The sequence below is a fragment of the Phallusia mammillata genome, chromosome 4, assembly GCF_965637545.1.
Source record: "Phallusia mammillata chromosome 4, kaPhaMamm4.hap1.1, whole genome shotgun sequence".
In the NCBI taxonomy this organism is placed as follows: Eukaryota; Metazoa; Chordata; class Ascidiacea; order Phlebobranchia; family Ascidiidae; genus Phallusia; species Phallusia mammillata.
In genome coordinates this window covers 30897104-30913284 of record NC_137255.1, presented here as the reverse complement: position 1 = coordinate 30913284, position 16181 = coordinate 30897104, and the positions used below count along the sequence as shown (strand labels likewise).

Below are 16181 nucleotides of genomic sequence, written 5' to 3'. Positions count from 1 at the left end.
AAATAATGAGAACCACTGATATAAACCAATAGTTTTTTAGGCAAGAGAACCTGTATTTGCAACATACAATCGCCAGACGAGCTACGTTAAGTTTAAAAAAAATGGCACGGTAGCGTGTACAGTAGGACACCCTGGTTCAAAGCAAGGCTACTCAAACTTTCTTGCTCTGCGACCCCATTTTAAAACAGAAATTTTTACGCGACCCCTTGATGGGTAAAGCCCAGTGGTGCACAACCTTCTCACTATGACCGCATCACATACCTTTATTTTACCAACGGCCGCCTGTTTGCTTGTGTTTTAAAGTTGCTGATGGAAAGAAATACTTATACATTTTAAATATATACCATCTAATTGCGCCTAAAAAGCCTAAATTAATTTCTAACTTGATGCACAGATTGACAGTCTTAGCTTTTATGACGTCATAATCTATATTGTGACGTTTGTGGCAACTGCTTTTTCGCATTGTTTGCACATAATAGACATAAAGAGCCTGGCGCATATGGCTACTAGGCTGGTAATATTCTTAAAAGTTCCACAAAATGTGTTTACAGCAGTTTGAAAATCAAAATATTTGGCAAAAGAGTTTTCATTTACATCACGGCCGCCGGTGCGTATATGCTAATAAACATGTTCCGCAGCTTGTGCACCCCTGATGATAGCCTATACACGGGAATAATTTTAAACAATAAATATACGCACGTATACCGTTTATTGTGACAATGACATAAAACGCACGATGTTTCGCGACCCGAAAAATTATATTCTGACCGCAATTGGGGTCGCGACCCACAGTTTGAGAAACCTGGTTTAAGGCATGTTTAATACAATAAAGGGCATTTTTTCAGATTTTTATGCGATCTTCTATCTTACTAAACTATTACAGGTGGACCGCTAAAAATTCACATCGTAGTTTTATTCACGTAGTGTTTTTATGCGGCTGTAAACTACATAATCTAGGAGTTTTATGCTTTGTCGGTTGGTGCAATAAAAACTATTCTCATGAATTCTGTAACTTTTGATGGGATTGACCAATTTTCACCCCTCAACCCCGAAATATTCGGTTTTAGCTAATTTATTTAAGTCAGAAAAACAATATTTTCAACATCTTACTCGTATTTGAAATTTTGGCTCATTCGGTCAAAAGGTCACCTCTACAGCCCATATACACTGAAAAGCCTAAGGGAGTAATCATTGGTTTATTCAAAGAGCTGTTTCAAAATCAAAATATTTGGCAAATGAGTTTTGATTACATCACGGCCGCCAGTACATATATTTCAAAGAACACATTTACGCCCGCAGGTTGTACACCCTTGACTGAAACTTAACGATTTGAGGAACGGTTTAATTACTATCGTTTCATAACATATAAATATTTGTTTTAGATAAAAAATTTATAATATTTAGATAAAAATCTGACAAAATATTACAATGGTTGTTGAGTGTTCGTGGGTTGCATTGGAGGGCTTCGCGAGTTTGACACCCCTGCTATAAAGCATCCATTAAATGGAGATGTGAATGTAATGTCATAAACAAATTCGTGTATGTCCAAGTTGTTTTTAATCTTCAGACAGGATGTACTTGTTAACTAAGCTTGTTCTCCTCTTGACAATTATTGGTGCGTCATATTGTCATGACAACCACCAGCAAAAATATTTGGTTTGTCGGCCGCTTGACAGTTTGTTTGAGCAACAACCTTCAATTTCTTTGAATCAGTCAACACTAAGAGGACCTCCAGGTCGGCCAGGTAAACGCGGACCTCCCGGTTTTAAAGGTGACCAGGGTCAACCTGGAGGCCCAGGAATGAAAGGGGTCAAAGGTGGAAGGGGTAAACGTGGTTTGCAGGGCCCAGAAGGACCTCCTGGTTTTAAAGGTGACCAAGGTCAACCAGGGGACCCAGGAATGCAAGGGGTCATAGGTGGAAGGGGTGCACGTGGTTTTCGGGGCCAAAGTGGACCGCCCGGCGCGGTTGGACCCCAACCATTGCTTAATTGGACCCGAATCGACAATCGAATACATGAAATAATTAATGGTAAGGCTTTCAGCTAATGTTTTCTGTTATTGATAACATAAAAAGTGTAAACTGTAGTCCGGATTCTAATTACATAATTGTGGACAAAACAATTAAATAATTGCTGAAATAAAAATCTTATGAACAAAACTAAATAACTCCAATTTATTTAACAAGTGAAATTTAACCAAATGCACCTGAATAAGTTGGTAGCGGAAAAATAAATTGAAAGTAACGAAGTAAGCAATAATTTTTTAACGTTTTACTGTCATACTACACTGGAGCGCTTAATCGCCCTTATTATCATTAAAGCACTCAACGGTGATTGTAACGCAATCGAATTGTGCGTAACAAAAAAAGCTTTTTAATGTTAAAATCTGTCAAAATTCAATTTGTAGGTCAAAATTTTTCGATTTTTAGGGCAAAAAATAATTGCCCTAGTTATAACATTATAACGTTGAGGCTTTTGTGGTTATCGGGGTGGAACGTTTGTAGACTTGTACTATTCCTATGGTCTTTAAAAACGTTAAAAAAACTATCTGAATTTTATAGCCATGATATAGATTCCAAATTTTACATCTAGCCTTAACCAAAACTATCTAGATCTAGCTACAAAATATCTAGAGTGGCAGCCCTGGCGGCTCGCATTGTTTAATCTTGGTGCAAAGAATTTATTAACAAAAGTACGTAGTGTAGCCCATAGGCTCCGAGTTTTACAAACCCAACGTGGCGGCGCCAGCTCGCTACCGCCCACTAGCGTATGTTGCGACAAATGCCAGTTTATTTTGAAACAATTACAATTGTTGCGTTTCAACCGATGTTTGTACGATTAATGAAGTGACAACAAACGTATTTGTGTTTAGCTGGAAATACACTATGTTAATATTTTGAGTTAGATATACTGTGCCGTCATAACATTGAAAACATTTGAATGCGGCCCTTGCACTGAAAAGTTTGCCCATCCCTGACTTAAAGCATTCAAAAGCCATTGTAACATAATCGTATTGTGGGTAACAGTAAAAAGCATTCACTGAATAACAATTACATGTTTGACGTCATAAACTATTAACAATTGAAGCTAGTAACCATCATTAATCGTTTGGCGCAATATCGTGCGAATAAACTTCCTCTAAATCTCAAATTACCTCAAATTTAGCGCAGTTGCAACAACATTGACACAAAAATTTGTAAAGGTGAAATTTCTTTCTATTTGCAGAACAAAGAAAATGTACAGGAGTCGTGTACAGAGATCATTGCTACTGGCTACCGTGGATTGTTGCAACATTCAGTGGTCACGGTGGAAAGTCGGCAGCTGCAAATGTTTGTCGTTCCTACGGAGCCACATTGGTTGACATAGAAACTGAAGAACAATACGATGTACTTTACAAATACATACAGAAAGCTTGGCAGATATACGTTGATAAACCGACACTCGATTATGTTTACGTGTGGTTGGCATCAAGTTACACGGTGAGCGGCAATTTATTGTGAAGGATACAATGTTAATAAAAACAAACAAACAAATTTAAATTAATACAATACGTAAAACCAGAGCAGCGTGAATGCGATAATTGTTTAACTTTGATAATCGTATAATTAGATGTTTAGTAACAAATTATTTAATTTAACCTGTCGTGAATACATAGATTAGCTGGTTTCATGTTGTGGCTAATCAACGTTTATTTTGTTTAGAATGGAAATGCTGTGAGCTCCACAGGTGCTAGTGTTTACACACGATGGCGTAGCGGCCATCCTTACAACGACCCTGTTATCGCATGGACTGTGGGGAAACCTACACGGACTGCATCAAACACCGGGATGGACACAAATAGCGAAAGTTGGCCATTCCCTCTGCCGTTCTGTCGCCTGTAAATTAACTTTCAAGTTGTTTTGTAGAAACAATAAAATATTTACACGCTTTTATCTGTAAGAAATTGATTAAAACTGACATCATTGTTAAACTTATATGTGCTTGAAAAGATTGTTGCTTTCAGGCAAACCAAGTTAAATAATCACACCGAAATTATCAAAATCTAATTTTTTTGCCGAATTATTGTTTATCTAATCTGAATGTATATATGTTTGTTGATATTATACCTGTATAACCTTGTCACAAACACTTTTTAGCAAATCTTAAAAACATCTTATTGAAAATGTATAATCGCACCAAAAATATCACAATTTTTCTTTGTTCATTGAGTTTTTGTTTTAACCGACCTGAATGTACATATGTTTGTTGAAATGATAAAGGTATAACTTTGTCACAACTAAATTCTTTTTAAAAATGTATTGGAACCTGCGCTTTGTCGGTTTTGGCGCTGGAGTAGAAAAAATCGAGTTTGGGATGTGAAGAGAAATAATAAAGTAACGACCGGTTTCTATCTAAATGACAGTTCTCATTTATTTTGTGTGTTTGTTTAATTTGTTTCCACAGCGCGTTGTACAAAACTTGTTGTTATTTCATTGTTAAGTAATAAAGTCATGTCATTGTTGCAAATATGTGTTTTATGCGGTTTAAGTAAAACCAGTAGGATATTGGTTTGAGAGCAGCAAGAGTATGAAGGCCAACATTTTATGTTGAATGTGAACAAAAAGTAGATCAATGTTTCAATTCTACATTAAATGCTGCGTTTAATTTCATCATCAAAAATATCAAACCGCTTGACCATTTATACGCGTTAAAAATGGTTATTAATATCACACCGGAATAAAACTCTAAATTTCACATTCTTTTTACACTCGATGGTATAAGAGTCCCTTTGATCGTGTCGTTAATTCTCACGAAAAATGTACTTAAAGCTTATTTGGCAAACCACCAAATATGTTATAGAAACCTTAGGTGTAATAAGCAAGTACAGGTAAACTGCTTTTCAAAATCACTGCTCTGAACCAAGATATCCCAAGGTTCACTCACCCAAAATCCTAAGGTTTGCCAAAAAAAAAACAAGATAACCAAAAAAATGGCAAATAACAAGGTTTAAATTGTTTTTCCCAAGATCCCAAGCTCAGTACTGAAATCCCAAGATCTTGTGAAAAAAATCCCAAGGAGTGGCAGCCCTGTTCATAAGGGTAATAACATAAATTGAAAACACAAGTTTTTTTTTCACCGCACTTGTTGCCTTATAATAACTTTGTGTTTTCAAGTCATTGCCCTGATAAAGGTGTCTCGTATGGGACATCGAAACGTTGGCATATTATAATAAAGACTGCTGGAAGAACTAAACAAATTGGTTGATACATTATGCCTGGCAGCAACAGTTCATTCAAACTAAATCAAGCACTATTTAAACACTCCATAGCAGAATTCCAGTGCCCGATTATTTATGTAACAATTGAGGCAAAAAAATGTCTTGCACGATTTGTACTTTATGAAAAAAAGTTGTAAACTGCTTTGCAATTTCTCTTTGAGGTGGAAAATGACAAAATAAAAATGCGAATTTTAAAAAAAATACACGTAATTGTGGACTCATAAAGAGCGTTCTTTATTCAGGCGTAAAACATGGATAAAATGAACGAATAAACGAAATATTATAAATGTGCAATTATAAAACAAAAAAGATCAGTACTGCGAACGGAAAAACGATAGAAACGTGATGTTTTGCATCTGGTTGTTGCCACAAATCGATCAATAAAATAAAAATGCTTTGCTAACATAATAGCAACCCAAGTTTAAAGAGCTCTTCTGGCAAATGTGATTTTTATTCCGACGTTTCGACGTCCTATACAGGTCGTCTTCATCAGGGTAAATAACACTGAATGCGAATAGTACAGTGCACGATAAACAAGGAAAAAAGGAAAATGGAATATTCACCAACGGGTCAACACAATGAACATCAAAACAGACGTGATGCTTCCAGCGTGCTACAGGCACCTGCTTAAAGATTAGAGGGTCAATCATTTGTTATCGCGCGGTGTTTTCGTTGCGTTGTTACGTGCTTGCGTTCTATTCTTTTTTTCCTTTTTTTTCCTTTTTTCCTTGTTTATCGTGCACTGTACTATTCGCATTCAGTGTTATTTACCCTGATGAAGACGACCTGTATAGGACGTCGAAACGTCGGAATAAAAATCACATTTGCCAGAAGAGCTCTTTAAACTTGATACTATGCCTGGCAGCAATAGCTTATATAATAGCAACCCCTTATATTTTCATTCGACCAAAGATTCGTTCATGGTTATTTTTTGTAAATTCGTCAAATCGCAGCCAATGTTGCATAGATTTGTTGGAGTGTCCGAATTTGCAAACAGTTTCAAGTCCTGATCGCTCGCTACAATGTTATAAATGTCCGTGGAAATATCTTAAACAAATTTCACCCGAAAAATCATGGAATGTGCAACATTTGCATTTGTGTCAAATCAGGACGGAGTTTCTGGGGAAAAACTGGCGGAAAGCACAAATTCACCATAAAATGCATAAAGATCGAACACACTGTTGACCAACTATGCTAAATGTCCTCCTTTCATGTTTAATCCTCCTGCACAAATGGATCAGACTATGTTTAAAACGCAACATCTAAGGAAGATAAGTGAGAGTCTTGTTTCTAGAGATCTGCGTTGTGTAAAGCAGTGGTCGGCAACCGCCGCTCCGCGACGAGTTCGTTACCGGGCCGTATAATTTTTCAGGTTAATGCTTTGAAAACTTTTTGCCCATGTATCCCGGGGATGATAAACTAATTGATGTGTTTTCATTGCTAAACATTTGTAAGTTTTTGAAAGTCGGTCCGCGACAAAATTTCAGTTTTAAGAACGGACCGCAGCAGATAAAATGTTGCCGATCCCTGGTGTAAAGGACTGGAAATGGTTTAGGTGTGAAATTACTAAAATATGTTTAGATCCCAATTCACAGTGGAACGCAGACTCGAAATCTCATCAGCTACTACTTGTGGTGGAAGCGAATTCGTCATCCTCGTAATTGTCGTCAGCTTTCTCGTCTGTTACGTCACAGTTCTCTTTGTCTGTCGCGGTTCGGATGAATTCATCGAGCCGGTGACGTAATTGTTTGATTTCTTCTCGATATTCTTCTCTTTCAGCCAAAACAGATAGGTTTGTGACGTCTGCAAAAGAGAAACCGCCTTTACACAATGTGTCTCTGTTGCGTCATAATATGGACGATTATATGAATATAACGTTTAGACCAGTGGTCCCAACCGGGGCCCTCGGCACCCCAGGGAGTCCACGATCTGTGTTCCAGGAGGCAAAGGGTGTAGCCTCACCAGAAACACCCACTAAAAATCAGCGAGTCATTTTCTTGTACAATGCGCGGAATTGAGTAAATGCTGCAAATATATTTGTTCCCTAACACTCATTGTCTACATTGAGGTTTGTCACGATTACAGTTTGTTGTTTACTCTATTCGACTTGTTTAAACCCTACATTAATACCGAATTCCAACACTGGTTGCAATTTTATTTTTTGCAGGGGGGCACAGATGTTACATTGTTATTTAAAGGGGGTAACGAAATATACTTTTAGGTGGCCACGGTCCATGAAAGGTTGAGAACCACTGGTTTAGAAAATAAACGCGTTGAGCAAAACAGTCTCTTACGCCATAATAGAAGCAAAACAGTGACGTACTTGCACCAAATGACGTCATATCCTGGTTTACAGTGGATGAGAGGAGAGGTAATGTTTCGGACAAACCGATAGCGCGACGAAATTCATTGTGACGTTGGCGGTGTTCGCGCATGCGCCGTCGCATCTTGTTGTATTCTTCCATCGAAACTCCATGTCTGGAACACAATGTGACCTTGGTAGGACCTTCAAGGTCATTCAACTCGAGATTTGTTTTCAATAAAGTTGTTTCGTTTTACTCAAAGCCAGGGGTTCTTAACCAGGGGTACGACATGAAGTGTGAAATTATACGCTATTTATGCATATTTGTGAAGAATGCGTAACAAGTTACTTTGTTATATATCTAGAACGGGTTAGTTTTGTACTACTTACAATACTGTTTTAATGCATGCATTCAACACCCAAATTATAAATACACTGAGTTTCCTATTATTACAATTTTATTTACTTCCGTCGGCCATTGTAGACAGGAGGTACGAGGAAATTCCATGAACGCTCAAAGGGTACGAGTGCTAAAAAGGTTAAGAAACACTGCTATAAGCTATAAATCCACAAATCTGACGAAGACTCAACCAGATAGAAGTTTTGTGTTAAGTCAGCAATAATTCCAAAGTCAAGTACAGGACTATTTGAGTCGAGTCCCAAGGCTTGTCCACAAACAGATAGCACTTTAGCCCCACCTGACGGCCTTGAGCTGGATTTCAAACTGTTCCTTCTCAGCTTCCAACAATTCAACTTTGCTTCTTAAACCTCGAACTTTATCGATCAACGCGTGTTTGATTCTGGAAATTTAACAAGATTTAAAACATTACAGATTAGTTAATTAATAAACTTAACTATCTGTGTCAACTCCTTTAATAACAGCACTAACTACAGGCTTTAATTACGTCACAAACAAGCATTATGACGCAACATACTTGCGTTGTTGTTTGCTGCTCCTCTCACTCTCCTCTCTGCTCCTCCTCACTTTATGTTCGAGTTGATCCAATTTACTTTGCATCCGATGTTTTTCTTCCATCCAAACAAGTTTATCTTTTCCTTGCGACCTTTTTTACAATGTTACTTTAGATGAGTGATTCTCAAACTGTGTGCCGTGAGAAATTTCCAACCGTGTCGCGAATTTTTTGCGGCCAACTTTCCAAAGTCCCTTACCTCACAAGTGCATGGTGTATTAAGCTGTACATGCCCCTGGAGCATACGTTTTTGCATCATTTAACGAATTAAAAATGCCATTTTTGTTCTTGTATAACCTTCCGAACACTAGTTTCGAATGTTAGTAGGGCATGAATATGCAAATTTAATGCTTGGATCAGTTTGTCCAACTGCTCGTCTATGCAGATCTTATATAACTGAAAGGGTATGCTGTCCCATTAACTCGGCAAATACCCCAAACTACCACAACACCATGATAACAACGCACCTCTCAGCTTCAAGTTGAGCCCTCCCAGCTTGTTCCCGCGCATTCTCAACCTCGGCGCGCGCGACTCGAAGTGCGTCACGTGACCGTTCCGCTTTACTCAACACCTGCTGCTTCGATGACGCCACAGCTTGAAGTTGTTTCTCACAATCAGATAGTTTCTGACGTAACATTGCGCATTCTTCACGGTCACGCTCGAGTTGTTGACGACTTTCCTTTTCATGTTCGAGTCGAATTCTGAGGGAAATTTTGTTTAAGTTGGAACGAATCTGACATTGTTAGTTCAACACCGTCCACAACAAATAGGTTCCACAAAATATTTTGCGAAACACTGGAACGGTGCTGTTGTTTTTATAATAAAAAAATCGACAGCTTATTTGTGGAAAACAAGTATGCAGTGAGATAAAGCAACATAAAATGGCGTTGAAAGAAATGTTTTACGACTCGGTATGTTTACATTGGTGGCAGGAAATCCGTTTATATTATATTTTCCGAACTCGGTTTTGTGCTTTGTCTAGAATTCGCGAACTTACCAAAAATTTTCTCAAACGAGTCGTAAACAAGAAGCGGAAAAATAAGAAATATTATGCAAGCTGTTGCTTCCAGCCATAATATCAAGTTTAAAGAGCTCTTCTGGCAAATGCATTTTTATTCCGACGTTTCGACGTCCTATACAGGTCGCTTTCTGCAGGGTAAATAACACTGAATGCGCGTAGTACAGTGCACGATAAACAAAAGAAATACAACGCAATTCTTGCGGAAAATATAAAGTTTATGTAAATTAAACTCAGTAATAGAAAATATTAAACTTAAAAAATTTCTCACCGTAGTTTTGAGATTTCCGATTTCAGCGCCGATTCGGTTGCATCGAAATGTTTTTGTCTTTCTTCGTTTTCTTCTCTCTCAGCATCACGTGACTCGCGGTCCGCTTGGAGGCGCTGTTCGAGTTCGCGACATTTTTCCTCCATTTGAACTCTGATTCAACAAAACAATACAAATTTTTATGAAAAGATTAAATCTAGGCACACAATTCAAGGTTTGTAAAATCCTAACCAGAAACAAACAAGCCAGTATATACGTGTAAAGCATAACGTTTCGAACGCAACCCAACACACAAGGTGAATTACCACGACCCATATGTACTGGCGTCGTCTAAAGATCTTACTCGGCTGTTGTATTTGGAATCCATTAACATTCAGGATCACAGCACCGAGCAAAATGTCGACCAAAATTCGACCCCCTTTTACCTTTTTAACACGTGACCTTTTATTATCTACAAGTTTGGGGTTACGAAACATTATGGGTTAATGGTTAATATGTCAGTCACAATAAATGGTATACGTGCGTATATTTATTGTTAAAACATCATTCCCGTGTTTTCAAACTGCTCTAAACACATTTTGTAGAACTTAAAAGAGTATTACTAGCCTAGTAGCCATATGCGCCAGACTTTTTTATGCCTATTGTGTGCAAACAATGCGAAAAAGCAGATACCACAAGCGTCACAATATAGATTATGACGTCATAAAAACTATGACTGTCAATCTGTGCATCAAGTTAGAAATTAATTTAGGCTTTTTAGTCGCCATTAAAAGGTATATATAAAATATATGTATTTCTTTGCATCATACCCACCAAGGGGTCGCGTAGATATTTCTGTATTAAAATGGGGTCGCAGAGCAAGAAAGTTTGAGTAGCCCTGGTCTAAACCACGTGATCTACTTATAAAACGTGTATTTTTTTGTCCATTCCACTTCTCTCGTTTCCTGCAACCTTCGAGAAAAATCTCTTTCCATTTCCTCTACCTCCCTCTGGTGGTTGTTAATCGATATTTTGGCGACGTCGAGTTCGGCTTCCAATCTTGCACACAGAAAAGTTTTGCTACATTTCCAAAAGTTTTGACTGCAAACTTGGGATTAAAGTATGTTAAAAAAATGTTTTGCAAAACACAGATATTTAAAATCTTAACTTTATATTTTGAACAACATTATTTTCCAAAAAATATTTTTCAATTGTCCTTAAATGTAATCAGTTAAGACATAGGTGAATGGGTGGGATCAGCCCGCTTCATGAAGCGTTCATGCACACCAGCGATCACGGTACACTCATGTATGAATCACAGTACGCCAGGCCCATGTAAGGCGCTATACCGAATCAGCCGGTCACCAAGCATTACCATATGGCAAGGCGTAGGCTAGAAAAATCTAGCCTGCGGTGGGATTCGAACCCACGCCAGGAGTCTTTCCGGGCGTTCGAACTCTACCAACTGAGCAACACCTTCAATAGGCGTACTATGGTGTCCTTAATTGTAGTGAAAATTTTACCATTGGTGGCAATACACAATTTTTTGAATAAACTTAAATACAAAGTTGCAGCAAATGTTCAAAGTTAAATTTCCAATATATATCATACCCTGTATTCTGTTTGAGAGAGATTCTTTTTCCCGTTCCAGTTCACCTCTACTTTGCAAAAACTCAAGTTTCTGATTCGTCAACGCAACTTTATGACGGTGGCTTTCCTCATCTGCTATATTTCTAAAAATAGATTGTTCAAGTTAGAAATACCGGTAACATAAACTTGAAAAACAAATCTGACAACATTGAGTGGAAACCACCGACATTTAAATCAAAGTGTTCACAGCAAATTTACGACATATACAATCTGTGGTCTGGCAGCAAGTAGAGTTAATTTAAGGCAGACTCTTTCAAATAAATGTATTAATTGGGAACAATTGTTTGTTTGCAAAAGTTGTGTTATTGCAACAGATTTTGTGACCTTTTTAAAATAATACCAACTACATTTCATAATTAATAACTTATATTTGACATTTCTTGGAAAAAAGCAAAAAAATAAAAAAGATAATAAAACAAAAAAATTATTTAAAATAAAAACAAAGCAGAAATGTCTTAGAAAGCGTGTCCATAAAGGTGAAGTAAAATAGTTGTGATTTGTTCATAACGGCCACCAAACAAGTTGTTGACTGTAACAAGCAACAACGACCATGACTTTTTGGGAATGCTTCTTTGTTTGTACATTGAGTTGAATAATTTTTAGCAGTCCAAAACATTTTAACATTTAGCTAATTTAAATAGCTTATATGGCTACAGGTTTTCTATCCCTAAAAAAAAGTATCCCCAAAGACATCTTATTTATTTGTTGCCATAACAACATGAGCAAAACTATGTAGCTCAGTTTGATGTGACTAAATAGCAGGGATGGGCCGAGTCAAGCCAGAATCTAAATACTCAGTACCGAGCAAGCATCGCTGTTTGTAATGCTAACCCGTATTTTATGTTAACTCAGACATCGACCAAACAGAACATTTGCAGTTTTGGCCCATCCCTACTAAACAGTTTCTTTTATATCAAATTATATCAACCACTTGTGTTTCCTGCCAACCCAGTCTTACTTCAATGAAGCAGCTTCTTTGCTCAAATCTTGGATCTGTTGGTTCAGCCTCAAGTTTTGTTCACTTTTATCTCTCAGTTCTTTGCCGAGTCGTTCACATTGCATCTCTGTCGAACGCTTCTCGCTCTGAACAAAGTTTTGCACAACTTAATTACAATTCATAAACATCATAAAAATTCTATCACACATTTTTGGATGACAGTATGAAATTTCATCGAAAAATCAATAAAAGTTGGTTTGCAGTTGCAAGATTAAAACAAGGATCTGTGGTGATCAGTGACATTTCCATGAATTACAGTGATATGACTAAAGGTTGGTAATCCCAACTCTGTGCTAGGACCCAAATGTGTGGTAAGCAATAAAAACTTGCCCACACAATACATCAGATTATATTTGTGGCAAAGAGTTTTCACTAGTTTTCAAAATGTGAGTGATAAAAATGTTGAAAGCCATGTTTGAAACGGCACATACCTCGATTTGCTTAATGCTTTCATGAAGTCAAGAAAGATCTTTCGCTTGAGATCTTTGAATTAAGTCGGCCTCCGAAGCCAAATGTTCTTTCTGTTTACCAACCTCCTTCATCTCATCCAACAGATTTTTCACCTGTTATGACAAATTACAAAACTAATGTCAACTAATACGTAAAAAGTTAAAATGAAAGCTAGGTGGGAAAACATTGAAATCATTGGTTGGTTGTAAATTACTACAGACAGCTTGTATGACTTAATTGATACGATATTTAAAAGTCGTTCTCAAATTTGTTACCAAATACGATCAAGATAAATAAATATTGAAGAAGCAAAGTTGGCCACTTAAATTAGTGTAATGAAATCAACTTTAAGTATTTTGTTGTATATTCGTTATACCAACATCAGTGATATGAAGGCCATATCAGTTGTACCCGTTTATATGCACTTGAGTGTAACTGCCTCACATAAAGAAAAACCTGAACAAATGTAGCCTTCATATCACTGATGTTGGCATGAGCATTTGCTGAAACGTTTGAAAAATAAAGTATGTCGCTTTTTACATCTATTTGGGCCGTTATTTCCAGCATTAAACTTATAAACAGATCCGTATATAGTGTTCCAAATCACAATATCATTTAAACATTGGTGAATTGATCACATTCCAAGGCTTATATGACTTAAATTTAAAACGACAACATACAAAGTATTCACAATGAATATTTCACACAAAATATTCACCCAATAGTTATGTCTGTGTTGGGAATTATTGCGATCAAAGCTAGTGAAGTTACTATTATAAGCAAATCATATCTCACCACTTTTGTTTTGGTACATGTTATTGCTATCCAAGCTGCTACTACAAGTATATTATATGTTACAAGTTTTTGGCCTTCCCCAAGCATAAGCATAGCAGTATTTCACCAGTTTTGGTGCTCCATATGCTGATCACATCAACAGAACCTGTGACGAGGACATCCCCTCCTGCATGCCAAGCAATAGACAATATCCGACCTATAAACATACTTTTACTTAAAACAAATACATTGCAACTAAAAGCATCATATAAAATATAACAATTTTTATGGGAGAACATTTATTGTCTAAAATATGTGTTTTGCTTGAAAAATTTCTACATTGCAACTACAGGTTGTCTCTTCAGATGTGCCACCTGCAATCTGATCAAAACATTGCAAGAACAAACATGAAAGTGTTGCTTTCAACATGTCACAGGCATCGAACAAAGTACAACAACGTCATGAGAAAACAATAAGTGGCAGAAATATGTTTAAAAGCTTGGGCTATTATTACCGACCTTCTTGTTTGTCAAATGTTCTTTCATATGAAACTGATTTGTCCGTAACATCAAAGATTTTCACACTTCCATCCTCGCAGCCAATCTGTGACAATGTATTGTTAACATTAGGAAATCGATGAGCCAAATTGCTGGCAATGAGTGGATTAAGTCTACCCACATCTACTGAACACCATCAGTTGAAGAGTAAAAACAAAGAGCCAAAAATTGCTGTTTTACCCCACCCTAGATTGCATGAGACAAATACAATACCTGGCATTTGTCACAGCATACAACAGGGGTTGGGGATAAAAGTTTAAATGAGAAAATAAAGGATGTGGTAAAGTGAAATATAATCCAATACTTGTACATTGTTATAGTTTGTGCACTGCAACAAATCTTAAAATAAACTCACGGCAATTTGGTCCTCATCAGGCGATAGAGCCATGCACCACACAGCTCCTCCATAACTATCCACTGAATTCTAAAACAATAATTCTCAATGTTAAAGTGAACCAGAACTGTGAAGTCAGATACCATTTTTGCTCTGATCCCTTAAATTATTTGGCAGAGCCACCAAAATCATAACTCATGTCAACCGCACATTTGGATAGTTTTTGATAGGTTGACTTGAGTGGACTTGAGTATTATTGTTTAACTAAAAGAAGTCAAAGAAAATCATGTTCGGCCAAAAACCATTTTCTGTGTTGAGGGGACGACCCACTGACCTTCACAGATGCTGATGAAAGGTCGTACTCTGATACATCGCCATGGAGACCACCAGAAATCAGTCGGTTACCGATCCAAACCAAACATTCAACCGATCTATCCTTCATCCCAGGGATAACCTTAAAATACAACAACCTCATCTTTCACGTAGATTGATAACCGACAAAACAATTCCAAGATAGCCAAACTACGGTCAATGTCATTGTGGAGTTGAAATTTTAAACATCAGAAAAACTAACTTCAAACAACAGAAATCTATTTCATGTTTCTATTTATTTCCTGTTTAGGACTGATGATGCCATATTTCGGGCAAAATCGATACTAGTGTTTTGCAATAAGAAATTCACGTCTTGAGTGTGCTGAATTTGTCAGCTTAGTAATCAAATGACAGTTGTTTGAAGTTAATGAAAAACTGAAGGCGACCTGTATAGGATGTCGAAACACCGGGAAAAAATACAGTTGCCAGAAGAGCTCTATAATGCTGATATTATGCCTGGCATCAATAGCTTAACGAACAATTCTTACCATTTTATGAACCAGTTTCCACAAGTGTTCCATATTTCAACACTTCCATCAGATCGAGCCACAGCTAAATCATGTGACAGCTTGGAAACTGCCACACATTGTACAGCAGATGGAGTGTAGTCAAACAATCGACATAGATGGACAATTCGACTACTCATGCTTAAATTAAGTTCACAGCAAAAATTACCTGTGGAACATTTGCTGTCATTATGCAAGACGTAATTTATTTGGTGATGACAATTCCACACAAAAATATCCTGTTCTGTTTTAAAACTTTGCAAACATATTTTTGCAAAGTAGCCCTGTCTGTTTTTTTGCCATGTGTAAAACCTGTTAAGCAAGTGATCCAAGCAGTCAGCATATAAATTATAATCTACACTAACCGACATCGACAATTTGAAACTTTCAAAACAAGATTTCAATTCTCCCGAAGTTTTATCTGTAAATTTTCTTACGCCTCTGCGAAAATCGAAAAAATACGTAAATAGTATAAAGCGAAATATCACTAAGCTTAACTATGCTTTTTCGCAAAATTACAAATTGGAAACTCAAAACCGAGTTATTGCGTTTGTAGCATCTTTGTTGTCAAAAGACATTTGAGGCGCATGTGTTTTCCGGACAAATAATTTTCCGTCATACATTGTCGTGGAAATAGCGTTCTGTCATTATGCAACGAATCAGCAACTTTAGGTACTTCACAAAAGCCGAACAAACGAAATCAAGAAATTTCTTAGTTCTTCCTGCAGTCTTTATTACAATATGCCG

The 16181-nt window shown here is 37.0% G+C and overlaps 2 protein-coding genes across 3 annotated transcripts in view; one reads left to right on the top strand and one right to left on the bottom strand.

Annotated features, from left to right (window-relative positions):
• Positions 1-1523: 1523 nt before the first annotated feature.
• On the top strand, positions 1524-4505 carry LOC145224044 (uncharacterized). Its single transcript, XM_080090473.1, has 3 exons — positions 1524-2029; positions 3225-3478; positions 3701-4505. The coding sequence occupies exons 1-3, from the start codon at positions 1573-1575 to the stop codon at positions 3878-3880; spliced, it is 891 nt and encodes a 296-aa protein (XP_079946599.1). The 5' UTR covers positions 1524-1572; the 3' UTR covers positions 3881-4505.
• A 961-nt stretch (positions 4506-5466) lies between these two features.
• Positions 5467-16181, bottom strand: part of LOC145224035 (uncharacterized) — a 35553-nt gene continuing 24838 nt past the window's right edge. Inside the window, exons 8-13 of one of the 2 annotated variants that reach the window (XM_080090457.1) lie at positions 9819-9968; positions 8997-9230; positions 8494-8622; positions 8257-8358; positions 7580-7734; positions 5467-7059 (exon numbers count right to left, since the gene is read on the bottom strand). In XM_080090457.1, the coding sequence (XP_079946583.1) occupies positions 6875-7059; positions 7580-7734; positions 8257-8358; positions 8494-8622; positions 8997-9230; positions 9819-9968 (955 nt within the window). In that variant the 3' untranslated portion in view covers positions 5467-6874. The remainder of the gene's footprint in view (positions 7060-7579; positions 7735-8256; positions 8359-8493; positions 8623-8996; positions 9231-9818; positions 9969-16181) is intronic. The other variant, XM_080090459.1, reaches the window with a different exon arrangement.